Source organism: Cololabis saira, chromosome 11 (genome assembly GCF_033807715.1).
Source record: "Cololabis saira isolate AMF1-May2022 chromosome 11, fColSai1.1, whole genome shotgun sequence".
Taxonomy (NCBI): Eukaryota; Metazoa; Chordata; class Actinopteri; order Beloniformes; family Belonidae; genus Cololabis; species Cololabis saira.
In genome coordinates this window covers 22,661,333-22,684,039 of record NC_084597.1, presented here as the reverse complement: position 1 = coordinate 22,684,039, position 22,707 = coordinate 22,661,333, and the positions used below count along the sequence as shown (strand labels likewise).

Genomic DNA, 22,707 nt, shown 5'->3' with positions numbered 1-22,707 from the left:
TCAACTTGAAGAAAAACAAAATAATAGTGGGAGGGTCAGCTAATGCAACAAAACACTTAAAAATCTAGGGGAAGACCATCCAAAACACACCGTCAACAGAGTGGGAGGTCGTCACTGGTCGGCGAGTGAGGGATTGAACCGTCTCCTTCACCACCCCCTTCCTCTCGTCTCCTCCCCCCATCAGCTCCTCCTGCTGTTTGCCGGAGGCAGGCAGGAGTGTGAGGAGGGTTTCAATGACTTCACTGGAGCGAACAAACACCTACATGTCCACACACACATTTGTATTCCTGCTGCATTCTTGTCAGGAACTTCATTGACTGTATTCATTCCCAAACCATTCCCTCTCTGACATTTCCACTTAATCCTGCACTAATCTGAGGCCCAAAGCCCCATCCAGCTCTGAAAAGTAAAAGTGTTCTGACTCTGGAATACTTTCCTTTTCTCTCTTTTCTTTTTTGAGGACATTTAATCCTCACGAGGATTAAATGTTGTCACATAAGAAGACACTCAGCGTGCCGAAGCTGCAGCAGTTCAGAGCGCTGCTGAAATCGTTTGTTCCTCCTCTGTATTCGTTTTACTGGCTAATCAAGCAAACGCAGTCACACTCCACCTGCACGCCTCATCAACTCGACCACAGGAGGCGTCTTCATGCTGTCCTCGAGCTCCAGATCAGCTTGTTGCCATGACAAAAAGATTTTTAAGTTTTTTTTTTTTTGTTTTTTTTTTATATTTTTTATCCCCGATTTTTTTTCCCATTTTTTCAGCTCCCAGTGCTCTACCTAAAGCTGGGCATACACTGTGCGATATTTTAAATCATATGAGACTGCCCCATCTCACACTGCACGACTAGATCGCGGAGTTCAAAAGTTCACAGCCCACGATTTATGGTCTCACATTATACGACCCGATGCTCGGATGCGACCCGTCTGCTCACGCTATACGATCATAATCCTCACGTCGGACCTCTGTGTACTGGAACTCGAGGCCGGTTTTGGGGCAGGGGTGGGCTGTTCCCACCCAAACGTGCGTCCTGCCCGACCAAAGGTTATGGGGATCCTTTATTTTTTTATAATTTAATTTTTTTATATATATATTTAAAAAAATCCCAAAATATCTGTACCGTCTGATTGGGCGGGCACCATTTTTAGACACAACAAAGAACGCATACCGCAAAAGTTGTGTCTCGGCGGAGGGACTCGGCGTCCTAGCAAAATGAGAAGAGAAAAAAGAGGTGTTCCGAACAGCAGACAGCGCACACACTAAAGGCTGATTTATGGTTCCGCGTTACACCAACGCAGAGCCTATGGTGTAGGGTACGCGGCGACCCGCACCGTACGTGGGAATGCAGTCTTTTTTTTGCTATTAAAACATGATTTGTAATGTGAATTTGCAACACTTAAACTACAAATAATAGTTTTTTGACGTGACATCAGATATTGCGCATGCTCTCTGCGAAAGGATGAGGCAAATCGGGTCGCAGCTGCTTCAACTGTGCGATTCCTTCACGAGGAGCGACCAGGATTTCAAACACGCTTGATTTTCTTGTGACCTCACGATTTGTGATCGGGAGCTCGTCGTGAGGTGTTAATCTCTCGTCGTTACCCCACGTACACTGCACGAGGCACGAGCAATGATTGGGTCAAAATCGGGCCCGATCAAAAAAAAAAGTCGCACGACTGGAAAATTGGCTCAAAACGAGCCGATAATCGCACAGTGTATGCCCGGCTTAAACTACAGTCCTGGGCATTGCTCCCCTCTACCAACCCCGGGAGGGCCCTGCACTGAGCTCAGGTCACCTCCTTAACCTGAGGACTGAGCAGGGCGCTTCTTTTCACCAGACAGGGTGGGGTTTCTCCCACGTAGCGCGTGGAAGGATCACGTTATTCCGGCCAGATCCTGCCCACCCCATCCGGTGCCCCGGCTGGCCAGAGGGGGCATGTATAGCCCAGGACTGTGTACATGTTTTTTTGAGGGTAGCTCCCATTAGCTACCAAGGGAACATGGGGAGAACATGCAAACTCAACACAGAAAGGTCAATATTTCCACAAGTGGACATCCTGGCAAAACCTCCCCAAGATCCGACCATTCAATGCTCATACAAATACAAAAAACCCAAGAGCGCCATCTCAGAGCCAACAAGCCTTACACAGCATGTTAGATGTTAAAGTCCACTGCATAATTTGAAAACAATTACAGTTTGGCGGTGGGTTGCCTCCCTCCTACTTCTCCCCTCTGTGGGGTTGCTGGTGGCCTGGGTTCCGGGTTCTTCCGTGTCGGCCTCTGGTCTCGCGGGTGGCGGGGTTGCTCCCCCCCTCCCCCACTATAGATACACTTCAGGTGGAGCACACACACACACACACACACACACACACACACACACACACACACACACACACACACACACACACACATATATAGCCACTCAGTCACATGCATATACACAAACATACACAGCCACACAAACATATACATACACACACACACACACATAGCCACAAAGACATGTACACACACACGTACACACACACACACACACACACACACACACACACACACACACACACACACACACACACACACACGCGCGCATGATCATATACACACACGCATACACACACATAGACATACACACTGGCTTGTTCACCTGCATGCTTGCTCTGTAGTTTTTGGGGTTAGGTAGCGGTAGCGGTAGCTTAGCTCAGACTGCGATCAGATCTCAAGATTTGGGTCGATTGCTGTTCGTGTTTTGGTCGGCTCCGTGCCGGTTTCGTGTTTTGTTTGTGGTTTTTTGTTGCAGATTTCCAGTGCTTGACGCGTGTCTCCGTGTGTTCCTGCTTCCTGGATTGGCAGTGGATGTCGTCAACCCCCCCACCCCCACCCCCCATAAAAAAAAAAAAAATCACTGGGTTTGTATGTGTATATTTATGTATGTGTACGCATATGTATGCGTATATATATGTATATATATTAAATATAGTAATAATGCACATATATATATACCTTTGGTTTCTACCGTCATGGTATCAATCATTAATATGTGTGCAGACAAGGGAAAAAAAAAAAAAAAAAAAAGGATAAGCATCCTATGATGTGTGGTAGTGATTTGAAAATGTACAGAAGGAAACGTCCCTTGGAAACAATGGGGTTGGTCCAAAACCAGGGAAAACTGTATCTGAGGCGTGCTATACTGTGGAACCATCATTTGAATGTTAAAGGGTGATAGACTTTGGACTACGACATCTGATTTGTGTTTTGATCCTATTCATGGCCCTGGAGAAACACCTTGTCACGTTAAGGAATGTTTCCACTGGAATCTTATATGTATATTTGTCTTCTTTAACCCAATGTAACTTTCCCTGATTAGGGGAGCCCCCCACCCTTGACTAATTGGACCACTGGCAAATGACATCTAAAACAATTGCTGCCAGAGTTGAACCTTCGGGCTCACCTGGACGGATAGGCTCAAAATGGAGAATCATGCCAGCAGTGTGTACAGCATTGTTAGCATCATCCTTCAATTGGTTTTGTTTTCTTCAATATGATTGGCTGTTTTTGTTACATTGGGAAATATACATTCAATATTTATCTGTTATAACCTTCACATATGACCAAGAACTTGGTGAAATGGGCATGTCCCAGCTGGCCTCAAGGCCTGCTCCTTCTGCACAGTTTTGGGTTGTAGGATCTTACCAGCATGGCACTGTGCTGTAAGACAAAAACAATGCTTCCAAAGCTCTCTTAAGAAACCTTTGGGTGCTGTCACAATGAGCTTGTCCAGTTCTTGTATAGTTTATAGTTCCATCTCTTGATCCATGACCGTTCCAACCATCCGTATGAGACAAGTGGTATTTCAGTAAAGGTGTCGGCTCTGGAGCTCGTCACCAGAGCCCTTTGTTAACTCTATGGCTCCATTTTAACGAAATAATGTGGGTTTTTTTCTTATGCAGATCTAAAGTTAGTTTAATGTCTGTGACAATTACAGCATTTGACAGAAAATCTGCTTTCGAAATTGGGAACATGGGGCTTTATTACAGTAACACAATCTGCTTATAGGAGTGAAACAATCTTTCCTAGAATTAAGCTCTGCTGTTGTAGCTCTGCAATCCAATTGGGGAACAGTTTTTATGGTTGGGCAACAGGGTTTATTGGCCATTAATCACGCATGTTGCCCAGAGGAGAAATAATCTTTTCAGACAAAAAAACAGAGTCATAGGGTCCATGTTCATTGATAGCTAAAGGCAAAATATACCATGTAAAATCTACCTGCATCACAGCTGGTCATGATGGGGGAGGGTGCAAGGCTCAGGACGGGGGGGATGCTGGTGTGAAGGAGGACGAGCCCACAGACGAGGATGCCATCTGCTCAGATGAGCTGGTCAACACCTGTTTCCCACAAACAGAGGTGTATTTTCATCACTTCAGGGGACATTATATCACATTATTGACAGCTAACTTGCAGCCTGGTCTCACCTGGACCTGCAAACGGGTTTTTTACAAGGACTTGCTTTGCTTTTCTGAGAAGAATCTCGCAATATAAGCAACACTGGGCATGCACACAAACACCAGCTGAGGCTCTGGGAGTGTGATGTCAGAGAATCAGATTTTCTGCTTTAAACCAGATCCTCCACAGATTTCTAACTGATGAAGTCCGCACATAGATTTACTATCTGATTATGGTTTGTCTCAGGATACAAGTACAACCTCAGATGAACCCCAAGTTACAACTTTTTTCCTCATTCCATCATTTATTTAACAAAAACTAAGCCAAATAGAAAAAAAATCATATGGCAATGTTCAGTTCTTGCTTACGGCTTCCATTGAATTGAAGTGTAAGAGGATATCTATAGGCTGTAAAAAAACAACCGGACAAACCTCTGTGACAGGTTCTGAAGAGTTCTCTTGGAGATTGTTTTACGGAGCTCTGGTTGACGTCATTTTGGGAGGACACAATTCCTCCTAATCTTAGTTATTCCAGAAATAGGCGACTAGGTGGAGCAGGCCCACCTTTCCTCACAAGCTAGATCGCTTTGTTTCTCTTCACCAGCTGAGTATGGCTAGCTAAAGTTAGGATTAGGTTTACAAGTCACCACCAAAACAACATCTGAAACGATCACTGACAGAGTTAAAACTAGGACTCTGGACCTCTGATCAAGCTCGACCAGGACTCTCCTCCAGCCCAGGATTCAGGGCCAGGGCCAGGACCAAGACCAGCATGTGAGAAGGAATTTCCTGGGGATGGTGTTCCAGCTAGGACATTTTCAAATAAAGTCATTATTTATATACCACTTTTCATACAATAAAATGCAGCACAAAGTGGTTAACAGTAGGGCTGTTCGATTTTGCCCAAAAATAAAATCTCGATTTTTTTCTCTCAAAATTAAATTTTCGATTACGATTACATTTTCTAATTAAACTAAACTGGGTCTTTGCATGCTAAATAATAATGCAACCCATGAAGGAGGTAGAGGTGTGTAATGTCAGTCATTACATTTGCTGTTCACATTTGCAAGTTTTTTGCAAGGAACACGAGCCGGTCTACCCGGTGGCATGTTGCAACGCCCCCTCCTACACTAAAGAGCCTCTCCCATGGGGCACTTGTCGCAGGTATTGAGAGGTATTTCCATCAATCATTAATATGGTATCAATCATTAATATGTGTGCAGACAAGGTAAAAAAAGAAAAAAGTGAAAAATCGATTTTACGATTTTCACGTTTTAACATCGTTCTAATTACATAATCGCGATTACGATTTAAAATCGATTAATCGAACAGCCCTAGTTAACAGTAAAAACAAAGTCTATCCCACAACCCACCACCAGTCAGAGGACAAACACCACCTCTGTAGAATGGATGTATGGACCCCACTCACAGACTGTATAAAACAATGGACGAAGCATTCATTGTCATGTTCCTCTGGAAGCCGGCGGGAACACCCCGACCCCATGTCAGCTCATGCATGGATCTGGTCTGGCTGCTGTTGGATTTTTTCTGGCTCCCGAATGGATCTGAAGAGCTGCTGTCAGATGTTTCCACCAGGACAACTCAAAAGCAAAATAAAAAATGACCATTGTGTTAAGCCGACGCTGGTTAATACAAATGACTGGTTGCTTCGCTAAGCGCGGTAACATGACGATTACAGATGAGGAAGTGATAACTGCTAGCCATTGGCTGAGCTTGCTGTCAATCAATCATATTAGGAATAAATGTATTTCTTTATATAAACTCTCCTGATGTGGTACAAAACCACCCCCCTCCCTCAGAGTTGTCATGGGTGTGAAAACAAACAATTGAGACCAAATCTGGGCTAAACAGAAAATCTAAGGTAGTGCGGTGGCAAAAATTGTTGTTCAAAAAGAATGTCAGGACACCTCAGCTGTCTTTCTGAAGATTTTATGAAAAGAGGACAAACATTCAATTGAATGGAGTCACACAGTCCAACCGGTCACATGAACCGTCAGTCCTGAGTGAGCTGAATGTGTTTAAAGAAAAGTTATCTTATAGTTGGGAAGCTGGGAAACTAGACAAAACATCACCCATCACCCTGGCAACCGTGCCAGGCTCTGTGTCAAAGGAACATGACCTCGGCATAGGAATGTTCACTTGAAAACAGGCAACAGACAGTGTTATACCAAAATTTTCCATTACAGTAGAAAGTCTTAAACAGAATTAAAACAAATTAGTTAAAAGCCAGATTAAAAACTTTGACCTTCTCTGCAGCCCTCAGGTCCTCTGGTAGGCTGGTCTGTAAACGTAGGGTGTAGTATTGGAAAGCAGCCTTGCCACGGGTTCTTGTGTTAACGGGAATATCAAAAAGGCTGGTGCCTAAAAGGCCCTGCAGACCAGAGGGTCTGCGAGAGTCCGCAAGGGTTCATAAGGTAAAAGCAAATCAGTAAGATAAGAAGACGCAAGACCATTCAGACTTTTAAAAACCATCAGAAGTACTTTAAAATGGAAATAAAGGAAATAAATGAGAAGCCAATGCAGTGATATTTTGATGAGTAGAAATATTTTCTACAATGTAGTGTCACATTAAGCACACATGTAGTTAAAGCTGCTCTCCTCCGGTTCAGGGAGGCTGGCGGTGTTCAGCCAGAGGCCAAAGCTGCTACTGGCTGCTGAGGTCAACTTCATCCTTGGACCGTTCCAGGCACGGGGATCTGTAAGCACAAGGAACAGCTCTGAAAACCAAACGCTGCCTTTGCTGATCATCACCCCAAGAGTAATTGATTTTTAATACAAAGAATGATTCTGGTTCCTCTTATTGGACTTTGATTTTCAGGGACACCATTCTGGACAAACAAGCCAAACAAGCAATCAGAGAAAGGAATCATGTGATGTAGGCAGTTATACAACCAGACAAATATAAGAAATATCAATATATCCAGAATGTCTGCAGAGAAGCATGAAGTCTGTTGAACGACTGTTGTTGGTTTTACAGTAAGAACAAGCAGTTCTGCCTTCATCTTGCTTGTTTCCAGTTGTATCTCTAGGACGTTCCTGTATGAGTCATCACATAAAGCCCACTCTATAATAGTTAAGTCATTCAGAAACCTTAGGAGTCATTGTTTTTGTTCTTTGATGTAGAAACATTTGAAAAATATTCACCCAAATTTGTGAGGATCATCAATTTTAATGAGGCTGCGAATATTTAACATTTGTGCTCATGCAAGCTGAAACTGTACGGCTCCTAATAAGCTTTTTTACTGTGTGTGTGTGTGTGTGTGTGTGTGTGTGTGTGTGTGTGTGTGTGTGTGTGTGTGTGTGTGTGTGTGTGTGTGTGTGTGTGTGTGTGTGTGTGTGTGTGTGTGTGTGTGTGTGTGTGTGTGAGTGAGTGTGAGAGAGAGAGTTTACGCCGAGTACATGGGAAATGGAGATTGCCGAGCTGTTCATGTGCTCCACCGTCATCGACTGGCTGGTTCGATAGCTGCTCTGCTCTCAGGTCTTTCCACTGACCAGATCAGGCCAGAATTTCAGGATAACATTGATCTCTCTGTGTGTGTGTGTGTGTGTGTGTGTGTGTGTGTGTGTGTGTGTGTGTGTGTGTGTGTGTGTGTGTGTGTGTGTGTGTGTGTGTGTGTGTGTGTGTGTGTGTGTGTGTGTGTGTGTGTGTGTGTGCTGCCACTCATCAGTTCTCACACAGGAAATCATTAAATGCCAGTGCCTGAATTCACACATCCGAGGTCACAAACGCTGCATTTTTTTCTTCATAGGCTCCATAAACAACAGAGTCCAGTTGCCCCAGTTTGTTAAAAAAAACTCCACACAAAACTGTGTCAATGGCTTCATCATATCTTTAATATTTAGATCTACTCAAAATGGTAAATTCGGACAAGTGACGCTGAAGTTAAAAAAGTTCGGTAGAGTAAGACGGACCAGCTGCCAGAAATAAATAAGTTATGGAAAGTTTTTTCCATAACTTATGGTTTTTCCACATGATGTTATTTTTCTATGACATCATAGAGGACTGGGTTTCGTTGTATGGCTATATTGTCCAGGTGGTATGGATCCTTGTTATGAACATCAGAGTGGATGTTTACAACAAGGGGCAGCATCCATATTAATCTCAGTAAGCCCCGCCTCTCAAATCCAGATGAGCCAATGGCTGTATAGTATCAGTTCCACAAGGACCAGAAGACCCTCGAAACATCTTTAGTTTTCAGCTCTGCAAAAAACCCTGGAAGATCCTGAACTGTCATTTGTTTTATGGAGTTTATGAAATAAATAAAGTTAACTTGATATATCTGGAGTACTTGTACCGCTGATTCCAGGTATCAGAGAAAATGGAGAATCGTGGTGGTTGTGGGTGGCTTGTAGCTTGCATTACGGAGCACAAGTCTTTTCCTGACCCTGCACCCCAACCTGGGACTTGCTGATTGGGCCGGAGCTTCGGGAGCTGCATGCTGGCCTGCGGTCCCCACCCCTGGTCATCCCGTTGCTGCTTCCACCTGCCTGCTGTGCTGTTGCCGTCCCTGACCCACCAGTCTGGCCCTCGGCAGGAGGGTCCCCCCTTATGATCCAGGTCCTGCTCAAGGTTTCTTCCCTCCTAAAGGGGAGTTTTTCCTTGCCACTGTTTGGCTTAAGGTTTTTCTCCCACTAGGGGAGTTTTTACCTTCCATTGTTTATGTAATAACTGCTCGGGGGTCATGTTCTGGGTATGGGTCTCTGTAAAGCGTCTAGAGACAACTCTGTTGTATTAGACGCTATATAAATAAAATTGAATTGAATTGAATTGAATAGAATAGAGTTTATTTAATTTAATTTTATTTCCTAAATCCAAACTAATGAGAGTTAAATGCCTGTTTTGGATTAAACTATCAATTTAATATCCAGAAAATCAACAAGGAGGTCTACATTTGTTCTAAGATTAATCAAAGAAACAATGATTTTAACTCTTTAACGTTACCTGAACTTATTTAATCACAAGCGATGTGTAGAAACAGACTCTGTTTCTGATTAGTTAACATTAATCTTATCCCAGATTATGGATCTACCCAACACAAGATGTAAAGTTCTACTTTAATCTAGTGTTAGGTAGTAACGGTATACTTTCGAAACTTTTATTTACAGTTTATTCAACTATGTAGGTCTTGAAAATGGTACTTAGATGGCTGATATGTGGACATATGACTGTTTTAGACAATTTGAACCACTGAAAATCACAAAGATTCAAATCTGGAATCTTTATATTTTTGCTCTGATGTCTCGCCGTTATATGAAACCCCAAACCCCAAACCCCAAAAAATCATGGCTGAAATAACACATATTGGAATAATTTGGGATTTACCCGGATTTATTCAACCAGTACCGGATATACTGTACCTGCCTGATCTGATGGAGGCGATGCTGTGGTACCTGCACCTGGTGTGATAACCTGACCTGTCTTTTTTTTTTTTTTTTTTTTTTTTTACTTTATTTTTAAGAAATTTTACAATATATATGGAACAAGGGGAAAAAAAAGAAAGGGACATTAACAAACGGCACAGATGGGATAATAAAAAGCACAGAGGTAAAGTGGATCAATATAATGTGTACATTTTAAGAGATAGAGCTAGGTCCAGGTCTCAAAGACAATTGTATTTTTATCTTCGTATGTCCACAATCTACTGTATCATTCATATTATAGAGCATAAAGTACTCAAAGCCAAGACAACAAAACACAATCACATAAATAAATGCTAACTGTGTCCTGCTATGGTGAGGAACCATATTCCAAATGAGCTGTCCATTTCCTCCAGTAAGTAGAGAATTTATCCATGCCCAAGTTCAAGGAAAAAGTCAGTCTTTCCATGTCATATATTTCTTTCACAATTGTAATCCACTCCTCCTTCGATGGGGGCTCTTTTGATAGCCATCTCCTCGTAATAGCTTTCTTACTGGCCACCAACATTATTTTAATCAAGTATTTATCAGTAACATTCATTGTGGGTGAGATATTACCAAGATAAATTGTACAAAAATCGTGTTCAATCTCAAAGCCTACAACTGATTTAATTTTCTCCACTACATCCCGCCAGTAAGGTTGTATAATCGGACAGTCCCAAAAGACGTGGAAATGGTCCGCTTGGGCATTTCCACATTCTCTCCAGCACCTTCCGTAACTTGGGTGACCTTTATGACGTTCTTTAATTTTGGGAGTAATAAAAAAACGAATCATGTTCTTCCAGGAAAATTCCTTCCAATGACCAGAGCTGGAAGTGCTCATTTGAGTTTTGCAAATATTTAGCCAATCATCTTCTGAAATTGTTATTTTTGCCTCCTTTTCCCAGGTGGATTTAACATAATGAGTGGAATAATCATTGAGGGACTGTAAACAGGAGTAGATTCTAGAAATCAATTTCTGGTTTAACTTAGATTTGTATGCATCAATCATGATGTTAACTAAATCAGAGGTACCTCGCTCTGTTGTTTTTATATCACAGTTAAAATAAGCTCTCACCTGTAGGTACCTGAAGAAGTCTTGGTTTTCCAAGTCATAGTTGTCTTTAAGTTTTTGAAAACAGTCTAGTCTCCCTTTACCAGAAATGAGACAGTACGTTGTAATGCCCTTCCACAGCCACTGTTTGAAACGCCCATCCAGTTCGGCGGGTTTAAAATCCTTATCATGCGCCACCCATCGTAATATTTTGATATGATTTTCCAGTTTGTTCTTATAACATTCTGCAAACCAAATGTTTAGGGGGGTTTTTGTCCAGATACTTAGGTTTTGTTTATGCATTATGTATAGATTTTTGTCTCCTAGCAAGCTTTGCAGGGGCATGTCTAATTGGCTTAGTTCTAGACTTTTCCATTTAGCATTATAATATGGATTGCACCAATAAGTCAGGTACCTAAGCTGAGCAGATTTATAATAGTTATCTATATTTGGAAGAGAGAGTCCCCCTTTTTCTTTGGACAGTTGCAAAGTTTTGTATCTGATCCTTGGTTTAAGGCCTTTCCATATGAACCCAGATAGCATTCTCTTCCATTCCGTTAATTGCTTTTCAGGTATTTCTATTGGTATTGACAGAAAAAGAAAAAGCAATCGCGGCAAAATATTCATTTTAACTATATCTATTCGATTGTGTAAATCTAGTGGTAATAAACTCCATTTATCCAGGTCTGTCTTTATCTCTTTGGTAATTGGCAAATAGTTAGTTGCATAAATGTTGGATAAATCCTTTGGAATTTTTATTCCCAGATATTTGATAAAGTCATTCTCCCATCTGAAATCGCACAGATTTTTTATTTGTAAAGAAGGTGTATAATTAAACGAGATGATTTGTGTTTTATGAACGTTTAACTTGTAGCCCGAATAGTGACCAAATGTTTTTAAGGATGACATTAATTTGGGTAAACTCAAATCTGGTTGTGAAAGGGTGATCAATATGTCGTCTGCATAAAGGCAGGTCTTGTATTCAGTGCCTCTGAAATAGATTCCTTTTATGTCTCGGTCTTCTCTAATAGCCTGAGCCAGAGGTTCGATAAATAATGCAAACAAAGCCGGACTTAAGGGACATCCCTGCCGGCAGCCTCTTTCAAGTGACACAGGATTAGACAGACTACCGTTTATTTTGATTCTGGCTGAAGGGGAATGATATAATTTTTTTAGGTATGAGATAATTTTAATATCAAAGCCAAATCTTTGTAATGTTAAGTATAGATATTCCCAAATAACTGAATCAAATGCCTTTTCGGCATCAAGGCTGAGGACAATGGATTCACCTTTATCTTTGCTCATTTGCTCCATTAAATGTAAAGTCCGTCTCACATTATCTTGTGTCTGTCTGGTTTTGAGGAACCCAGTCTGGTCTTCATCTATCATGTCCGGAATAATATTTTCTAATCTTTTTGCTATTATTGAAGCAAATAATCTGTAATCCAAGTTCAAAATCGATATCGGTCTATACGAACTGCATTCAGATTTATCTTTGCCCATTTTAGGAATAACTGAGATAATGGCATGTCTCCAAGAAGCTGGTGCCTCACCCCCATTAAGTATGAAGTTAAAGCATTTCAATAATGTTGGTGAAAGTAATTCTCTGAATGTCTTATACCATTCAGCAGAATATCCATCTTCACCGGGCATTTTGCTTGTCTTGAGTCTCGAAATAGCGTTATCCAATTCTTTTTGTGTTATGTCATTCATCATTGTTTTATTCTGTTCTATTCCAATGGATGGTAGATCCAGTGAGTTAAGAAAATCTGTAATACTTAAGGAGTCTACTCCTTTCGGTTGCGCGTACAGATCTTTATAGTAATTTACAAAAGACATTTGTATTTCTTTTAGTTTGTGACAAGTTTTACCAGAATGCGTGTTCTTAATTTTGTGGATGGATCTTTCTTCTTGTTGTCGTCTTATCCTCCAAGCTAACAGTTTTTTAGCTCTCGGTCCATTATCATAGTACTTTTGTTTGATGAACTTTGCTTTCATCTCCTCATATCTATCATATAGTTTATTTAGGTTTTGTTTAATAAGTTTTATCTGATCTAATAATTTGGGATCATTAAGTTCCACGTGTCTCATTTCTAGATTTTTTAGTTCCTGTAATAGGTCTTTTATTTGCTTCTCTTTTTCCCTCTTTTTAATTGAGGACCACAATATAAGTTTTCCCCTTATTACTGCCTTAGCAGCATCCCATACAGTACCTGGAGACACTTCACCGGTATCATTTTGTTCCAGGTATTCTTTAAATTCCTTATGAATGTATTGATTACATAAGGGGTCATTTAATAAGTTTGTGTTAAGCTTCCAAGTTGTATTTTTAATTTCAGTGTTAAGATGTAGGGACAGATATACACCAGCATGGTCTGAAATATCTTTGACCCCTATTTGGCAGTTTGAGATTCTATGTCTCTCTGAGTGAAACATAAAAAAGTAGTCGATTCTTGAATGAACATTATGGGGATGGGAGAAAAATGTAAATTGTCTTGCTGTTGGGCTTAATTCCCTCCAAACATCCATCATACCTGCTTCGAGGAGAAGTTTCTTAACAGTATCTGTCTCAGAATTAATTCTTTTCGTTACATTAGTGGAGTCAAGCGAGGGTTGTAATTGTACATTCCAATCTCCACCACAAATAAGGACCCCCTCAGCCTCTTGAGCAATCAGATCAAATATTTTCTTCATAAATGTCTTATCATTACCTGGGGGTCTATACACATTTAAAAGTGTTACCTGCTTATGATCAATGTAACCTTTCACTAGAATGTATCTCCCTTCGGTATCCTTTATCTGTTTGGAGATTTGGAACACAACTTTGTTAGAGATTAATATTATAACTCCTCTTTTTTTCCCATGTTTATAGGATGAATAATATGCATTTTTAAAGCCCAAATGTTTAAACTTCTCATGTTCTTTATCATTAAGATGGGTTTCTTGCCAAAAGATAACATGTTGTTTTTCTCTCTTCATCTTAGTGATCAACTTGCTCCTTTTGATAGGATTTTGTAGACCATTAATATTTAATGTAATAATCTTATATTCCTGATTCAGCATTATGACTCTTTAATTTTGATACACACATTTCCCACCTCTATTACTGTAAGCATGTAAATAAAAACCATCTGTGCTGAACATAACAATAAAACAAAAATAACCTCCAACAGTGAAGTAAAATAACAACTTCTGAACAGGGAGGGGAAGCCTCCGAAGGAAGGGCCCCTCCAGATGTGTCCTAACATCATCCAAAAGCGAAATTAGTTCGCTCAAACAACGGTTCGGTGTAGTTCAAGTCACCCCGTGGAACAGTCCGATTGGTATATTTTTTTTTTTGATGTTTTTAGCTAAGAACTATGGCATTCAACACGTGTACAATCAAAAGGGGGGCGTTACCCGTCACACAGCGCAAAAGAACAACTCCCAACAGTGTCCTGAAATACCTCTCATCATTCCTAGTTTTGCCTCCCTCTCATCGTCACTGATGCGCGCACCTCAGTCCATGCTCTCCTGATGTGTGAGAGCTCGCTGGAATCTCCGGAGCTTCTCTTTAGCTCGCTCGATGTCTGCGCCCCGGCTCCGACGCACCGGGGAGCCGGCGGTCCGCCACGCGCCCTCCGCCAGCTTCACATGAGGCGCCACGGCCGTCCGGGATGCGCTGTCGGGCGCACTTCCCGCGTCGGTTCCCTCGTCAGCTGTTAGTATCCCCCTTTAACCTGACCTGTCTTTTTACTGCAGCAGTAACGGTGATAGCCTGTGGAGGATCTAGACAGCCCAATCGTGCCGCATGTGTGTGTGTTTATCTCGGTGTGTTTCCATGGGGAACAGACATGGCAGACAAGGAATGTATTCCAGACACTGGAGCTTCAAGTCTTCGGTCTGATAAAGCACTTTAAACAGCCACCAGCTCCTGGAATATAGATTAAAGGGAGCAACAAAGAGGACAAAAGATGAGATTTTCTTCTGTATTTTACAGCAGCGGTTCGGGCTTTGACAGTCACACACATACTGTATCTAACACAAAAGCACAAAGGGACCCATCTTCACTGTTATCGAGCTCCCTCTTTTAGCACCATAGAAACCTGTTTCTGACATAGCCTTACTTCCCCAGTGTTGGAGTGGCGTTGAGTGTCTGACTGAACTCCACCTCCATCTCCTTCTCTTGGTTTTCCACTCTTCTGTTTTGAGCCTCCGGTCCTCGGTCAAATAAACAGACACGCCTTGTTTCCCTCCGGTTGTTAGGCTCCCACCAGGTGATGCATGAGCAGCCCACACAGTGCACGCTCCAGTCAAATGCTGCTAACAAGCTGATGTGGAGATTCACCACTGGAGCAGAGATGAAAAGACAGCGATGGGTTTCCATTAAGTGCCAAAGTCTAGACCAGGGGTCGGCAACCCGCGGCTCTAGAGCCGCATGCGGCTCTTTAGCGCCGCCCTAGTGGCTCCTGGAGCTTTTTCAAAAATGTTTGACCTTTTTTTTTCCTTTCTTCTTTTTTCTCCTTTTTCCTTTTTTTTTCTCTTTTTTTCTTTTTTCTTTTTTTCTTTTTTTCCTTTTTTTCTTTTTTCTTCTTTTTTCCCTTTTTTCCTCTTTTTTTCTTCCTTTTTCCGTTCCTTTTTAATCTTGACATTTCGACTTTTTTCTCAACATTTCAATGTTTTCTCAACATTTAGTATTTTTCATGAAATTGACTATTTCCTCGACATTTCGACTTTTTTCTCAATATTTCGACTTTTTTCTCGACATTTAGACCTTTTTCTCGACATTTAGACTTTTTTCTCGAAGCGCATAATAGAAAAAAAATCTTCCCACACTAATATAGAAAACATGCAGCATGTGTTGCCTTCATACTAAGGCTTATACAAGTCTTTTCATTTTTTGCGGCTCCAGACATATTTGTTTTTTGTGTTTTTGGTCCAATATGGCTCTTTCAACATTTTGGGTTGCCGACCCCTGGTCTAAACAAACCAAGATTAGGGATTAAGTCAGGATATGTCAGTTTTCCTGCCTGAAGTTAGCCCAGTGTTCGTTGTTTGAAAGCAGGGACGAATATGTTACCATGGAGATTTATTCTGACCAGCTAGCCCGCTTTGGACTGGTCAAAACCACTTTTCAAGATGTTCTGGATGAAACAGCTCTCATTCTTAGAAGGCTTTCTGACGGGAGTGCACCCCCACCCCCCGTGTTTCTTCACAGGCAGCCAGGGCTCAACATGCCAAAGTGGTGGGTGGGCAGGTGGTGGGACACATCCACTTCAGGACATGGACACCATACTTAGTTTTTTATTTAATGCATTCACGCTTCTCTAGTGAGGTCCATGCAGGATTACTGGTGAAGAGACTGCACTTGGTGGTCAAACCTCGGATTTAGTAGGAACAATGTGGTTTCCGTCCTTGTTTTGGGACACTGGACCAGCTCCATACCCCCACTAGGATACAAACATACCCTCAGTTTGTGGGAGTCTGGGCTTTCTCTTAAGATACCCTGTCCACCCTGGAGCTACATCCAGGATTGCATCTGGTCCTCATGTCCCTGTCCAGCTCTCCAACAGTCTGACTCATGTAATAGTGCTGACTTGACATTTCTGTTTCTGAAGTCAGATCTTGGTGCATCTGAGCTGCTTGGACCTCCAGATGAACAAATTTCAAAAACAGCACATTGCGTGTCTCAGAAGGAAAGTCAGTTCTTCTGTACCGTCTACTGTGACAGCTGCAACCCTGGTTGGGTTGAAGTACAAGGTTTGACTTTTGGTGGTGTTAATGTTCAACTAATGCAGGCTTTCAGCCTTCTCTTGGAAATAGTGATGACTGGAGAACAAAAGGTCTTCTGGATGGGAAAGCCATCAACTGAACACCCCTGGGTTGGTCTGTTGTGGTTAATGCCTCATCCGATCGATGGCGAGTTTAGAATGAAACTTCTCAACCCAGCTCGTTCTAACATCCACACCTACCTTATACTAACTGCTCCTCAAAGCAAGCTCAGCGTCAAGAACATGACATTTCTGGAACAATGTCCTAGATGATGAGATAAAGCCAGATGAGACCAAAGTGAGACTGTCTGGTTTTAATGTCCAGCACCAAACACAAACAGAACTTTAGCAGAACACCTCAGACCCACTGTCAAGAATGATGGTGGAGGGATGATTGTCTGGTTTTCATTATAGGACCTGAACATCTCGCAGTCACTGGCTGCAAATGTGCATCAGAATGGATGAAAAGGAAAGAATCAAGGTTCTGGTACGACCTGGTCAATGTCCAGACCTGAACCTGGTCCAAGTCCAGACCTAAACATGGTTGAGATGCTGTGGTGGACCTTCAGAGACCTGTGTAGACGTGAATGTCCACAAACCTCAATGACCTGAAGCAACACTGGAAAGAAGAATGGACCAAAACTCCTCCAGAACCAGGAGACGCTGACAGGAAACGTTATTTTTGCTAAAGTTATTACTGCTAAAGTCAAACATATCACAGTCCCGCCTTTGTGCATTAAAGCTACATTAGCTGCTTCTCCTGACTGTTTATCCTGTTCTGTTTATATTTATACGCATGTCTTGTTGGAATTTATTGTTGCAATGGTTTAAAGTCTGAAGATAGCTCTCCTGCTATAAATAAGGTAATTGGATGAGTGCAACAGCAAAACAAAGACAGCTCATGCAAATGTGCTCGCACTGGAGACCAATTAGGGACAAAGGATTGTCAGTCACTAGTGGCTCCCTGGAATATTCTGTCAATGCTGAAAAGCCAACAAAACTACAAAAGTGCTGCCGGAACAACAAACATTGGGGTTTAAGGGGGTCGACTAACTCAATAACAATGACTCATGAGACCTGGATGGGCCCATAAGCCTGGGAAGAGGCTCTCTTTAGAAACTTGTGGGTCACATCACAGATTTTCGGTGTTATACAGTGTGTGGTTGCGAGCTCCAAAGTCTTTGTTTAAGAGTGGTCATCTTTACACCATTACAATCTGTGAAGTCATAGCTAACTGGCTAGTGTTTGTGTCATGTAGCAGCTGGTTGATATATGACTTTTGACTTCTGTTTGTCATCAACATGGAGTTTGATCAGGTTTTGGCAACTGCGGTTGTGGAGGTTGTCTGTGAAGACGATGGTTCAATCAGCAGACAGAAGGAGGTGAAAGCACCTTAGTGTCAGAAAAAACCTTTATCTGTTGGTTCAAAGGCCTTAGTAGTGGGTGGCATAGGACTCCTGGGGGTGCGGCGATGCTCAGGTGACCTCTCCATCACAGCCTGGGACCACTTACTGGTCCTGGACGAAGGTTTACTGGTAAACTAGAGTCTGTAGTGCAGCTCAGTTTCAGTACATGAGTGGGTATCTCCATGATTTCTTTTTGAGCTAACTATGAGTCTGAGGAAACAAAAACACAGATGTGAACGGCCCACTAAGATAAAGTGAACCTACACTCATCTGTAACTGAATTGTTGGATCCTGACTATAGTGGTCAATAAAGGACCCGCCGGTCTGGATCCGGACCCTAGTTTAATGTCCTGCAAAGGAGTAATTTACATTGCCAAAACAGTACAAAGTATCAAAAAATATTATGGAAATAAAAATCTCATATAAATAACTACACCATAAAAAAATATATAGTTTTTGACTAACGACTATCACATTTTTTTTAATGTTTGTGTGTGTGCTGTAGGGGACTGAAATGTGTCTCCTGATTATGGTGGTGTGCATGTCCACTTTTCAAGAAAAAAAAGTGTGAAGCTGAGACCCAGCAGGACAGGAAGTGAGCCCTCATGCAGAGCAGAACCTCCAGCTTCTTGTGTGTCAGCTTGTTGTTGAGAGGGTTGTTGTTGTGTGTGTGTGTGTTAGTGCTGCTGTGTGCTGTTTTTGAAATAAGCTGCTGGAGATTTTAGCATGCATGGCAGAGCGCTTTGCCTGTCTTTCTTTTTTCAGGCTTTCTTTTTTTTAGGCATTTCCCTCTTGTGCTGTCATGCTTAACTGGCCTATCTCTGCACACTGTGTGTGTGTGTGTGTGTGTGTGTGTGTGTGTGTGTGTGTGTGTGTGTGTGTGTGTGTGTGTGTGTGCGTGCGTACGTGTGTGTGTACGTCTTTGTGGCTATGTGTGTGTGTATGTATATGTTTGTGTGGCTGTGTATGTTTGTGTATATGCATGTGACTGAGTGGCTATATGTGTGTGTGTGTGTGTGTGTGTGTGTGTGTGTGTGTGTGTGTAATAAACCAAACAAAGCCCCCCCTGAAGTGTATCTATAGTGGTAGTCCTAGTGGTGACAGAGCCTTCCAGGACTTCCCATTTCCACCTTGAAACCAACAAGGAACTAAGGAAGTTTGCAAATCCTCTACTCACCTGTACCGCCTGGATCCAGGCCTGCAGGTCCTCCATCGACCACTAAGGTCGCAATCCAGACTGCAGTTCCTGTATAAATCACTAGGGTCCCAATCCAGACTAAGGTTCCTCTACAGACCACTAAAGACTGGATCACAACAAGTGTCACGTATGGGTGGTGGCTGACGGATGGATGTGGATGTCACCCAGGTGACCTAGTATGTATAGTGTGGGACATGTGGGAAGTCTGCAATTGAGCCATGTTGGTAAATCTTTACATAGCTCCAGCCAAAATTCTGCACAGGTACACAAAACAATAAAGCATGCATATAATTATCAGGGGTGTTCTCTGTGCACTGTGAGCAGATATTAGAGGGTGGAAAACCCATCTGGAACATCCTTTGTCCTGTATAATGTGTTCTATAAAGAACTTTATACTGTATAAGTTGCAAGTTTGAATTCTTGGTCATAGTGAAAATATTTAAACATATTTGTGACCAAGAATTTTGATTAGTGTTAGAGAGTTATCTATTTTGGACATTAATCTGTATAATTTTGATAGTAATGTTGTTTGGGTGTTCAGAATAACTATTTTTATCACCTTAATGGGAAGTTGCAGATCCAGTTGGTTGAGTTATATATATTTTTTACTTATTATGGATTTGAGTTGTTGGTATTCTAAAAATGTGTTACTGCTTATCCCATATTGAACAGGGAGTGTGTTAAAAGGTACATTTCTGCTTATGATTATAAGTTCTAAATACTTTATTCCTTGGTCTCTCCACTGAGTGAAGTTTTCTGTCTTTTTATTATTTTTCCGAATTAAATTTTTTTGGTACAAAGCCTTTGTAACAGAAACTGTGTTTTTGTATCAATTATTTTATTTTATTCTATCTTAGCTTTCCTTATTCTGTTAAGAATGTGTTCATCTGCAGAGGCCCTGTAGGCTCCTAAAATGCTTTAATTTCACCTTCTAATTCTCCTATTTTTACATTTTCCTTCTTTTTATTATTTGAAGAAAAAGGAAATTATTTTGCCTTCCATTACTGCTTTTCCCGCTTCTCAAAGAAAACTCACTGACGTTTCAGTTTAGTCGTTGTTTTGCCAATATATGTCCCATTCTCTCTTTCTCCAAAAATTGATAAAGTCGGGATCTTTAAGTAATGATGTATTAAACCTCCAATTTCTGGAAGGTGGTATTATTCCCTTCTTCACCAGAGTGAAAGAAACTGGTGCATGATCGCTGATAGTAATTGGATGGATTTTGTATTCTGAAATATCTCTCAGCAGAGAACTGCTGACTAAAAAGTAATATAGCCTGGAATATGAGTGGTGAACCGCTGAGAAGAAAGTGTAGTCCCTGAGAGTCGGGTCGTGAGAACGCCATGCATCGCAAAGACCAAGATCATTCATGTATTGCTTAAAGGAGCTTGAGGCTCCTTTTAAGAAATGAGACTCTCTAGCGCCACCCTTCACCACGACGGCCGTTGGGGGTAATGCCGCCAACAGTGAAGCCGGCACGGGAGAACGGGGAGAACGCACATGCAGCGTCATGTGACGTCACATCCGCAGCCCAGCGCGGGAAATTCGGGACCGAATTGCAGCACATTTTGCAGCACACAGCCTGTTCAAGGCAACGGAGAGATACACTAGAGGGCTCATTCTTTTTGGTTTGGAACGCTTCATCTGACATTATTCCTAGAAAACTTAAAATGTATACGGATTTTTTTCATAAATCCTGCCACAATCCGGCCTCAAGCTCCCTTAATAATATTTGTAGACTGCCAACTCCTGTGACTGCCTGCGTTACTCAGCCTGTCCACTCCAGGGTCCAATACCAGTTTGAGGTCCCCTCCAATGATGACTGTGTTGTTATCTTGTCATGTTCCTGTTATTATTCGTCATTGTATTTTGTGTTTTATTACTTAATCTAACTTACATTTATTGGTGATTTCAGGATTTCTGGCCTCACCTTCAGCCCCGCCCCCGGTGATGTCACCAAATAGCACGAGAGAAAGCAGCACAAAGGAGAAAAGTCCCAGTGTCACGGCAGGAGGTCTGTGGCACTCGGTTCTGGCCCAGAAAGGACGACTGGTGTCCCAGAAAGGGGACATCCTCCCCTCCGCTCTGCCCCGCTACCTGCTCCCTCTGCTGGGGAGAGGCCTCAGTGTCGGCTCCTTCCTCGGTGGTCGCTCCCCGGAGCATCCAAGCAGGGGGTTATCGAGGAGCGTGAAGCCTCTGGCGCTGGACCGAGGCAGCCGTCCAACGCAGCCTCCTCCTCCAACAGTCACACATTCTCAGCTGCCTCACACACAGACACACACACCTGAGCTGGAGGCTGGGATAACCACGGTAGACACCATGTTGGATGAGGACACAGACCCCGAAACGCCATCATCAGGTAGAATAACGTTCACCAAACTTACCCTCTTAAACCCAGTACAGCAGTAAGGGGGTACTTAGTGTTGCCCACCTGATTTTCTTCACTAACCTTGAAAAAACCTTGGTGGAAATTAGTTTGTGATTATTTATTCCAGGACTCATGAACCCCGTCTGCTGTGTGGCAGTTAAGACCCCTGTAATTTCCGTCATTAATTATACGCAGCAGGGATTTTTCTCCCAGTTTCCAGTCGGGCTCACAATAAAGGGATTAGAAAAAAAAGGATAAAAACGAGGCCAGTGGAAGATAAAGTGCTCTATTCTCTCCTCAGCTGCATCCAGTTGCACGATGGATCTCTCAGGGCCGGAGGGATACATCGACTCCTCTGACAACCCCCCGGTGCCCGACGGCTCACGCCTGCACTGCACCTACACCGTGACGGTGTACACTGGCTACGGCGTGGAGCTGCAGGTACGCACCAGCCATGGTCACATGACCACAGTCGAGCTGTGCTGCATCCACAGCTGGCAGAATGTTGCAGCGTTTGGGCTCTGGTCAGAATCCAGGTGGAACTCTGCCTCCTAGTGGCATGAGGCAGCTCGACTAGGTACAGACGCATCGACCCGTCCGAGCGGTAAGGTCAGCTTCAACATACAGAATTAGTGGAGAAATAAAAAGAGCTGTCCTCATTGTGCGATGTTTAGTTGTTATTCTGCTATTTATAAGGTTAGAAATTCTGAGTTTCATCTCACAAATTTGTGGGTTTATGTAGAAATTCAAGTTTTCTCTTATTAATCAGTTTAGAACTTTCACCTGTTAATCCTAAATTAAAGTTGTATCTCACAAATTTACACACTTATGAAGTCATTTTAATACAAGTTTGCCAGTTCATAAAATCAAAAATCTTTTTTTTTTTCAAGTTTATAATGTCAGATACATGAAGGTTTTTCTTGCAATTTTAGCAAAAAAAAATGGCTCTAAACTAACATTAGCTGACGTTCATGGTGCTCCATTCCATCTATCCTCAGAAGTCCATAAGCTTTATATCTAGGGTTGCCACCTTTCAGAAATAGAAATAAGGGACGCCCTGATTTCAGCAGCGC

At 42.2% G+C, this 22,707-nt stretch overlaps 1 protein-coding gene across 6 annotated transcripts in view; it reads left to right on the top strand.

The window, feature by feature from the left end:
* Positions 1–22,707, top strand: part of LOC133455150 (seizure 6-like protein) — a 92,574-nt gene that overhangs the window by 27,210 nt on the left and 42,657 nt on the right. For all 6 annotated transcript variants that reach the window (XM_061734045.1, XM_061734044.1, XM_061734043.1 and 3 more), the window contains exons 2-3: positions 21,182–21,625; positions 21,936–22,075. In XM_061734045.1, the coding sequence (XP_061590029.1) occupies positions 21,182–21,625; positions 21,936–22,075 (584 nt within the window). The remainder of the gene's footprint in view (positions 1–21,181; positions 21,626–21,935; positions 22,076–22,707) is intronic.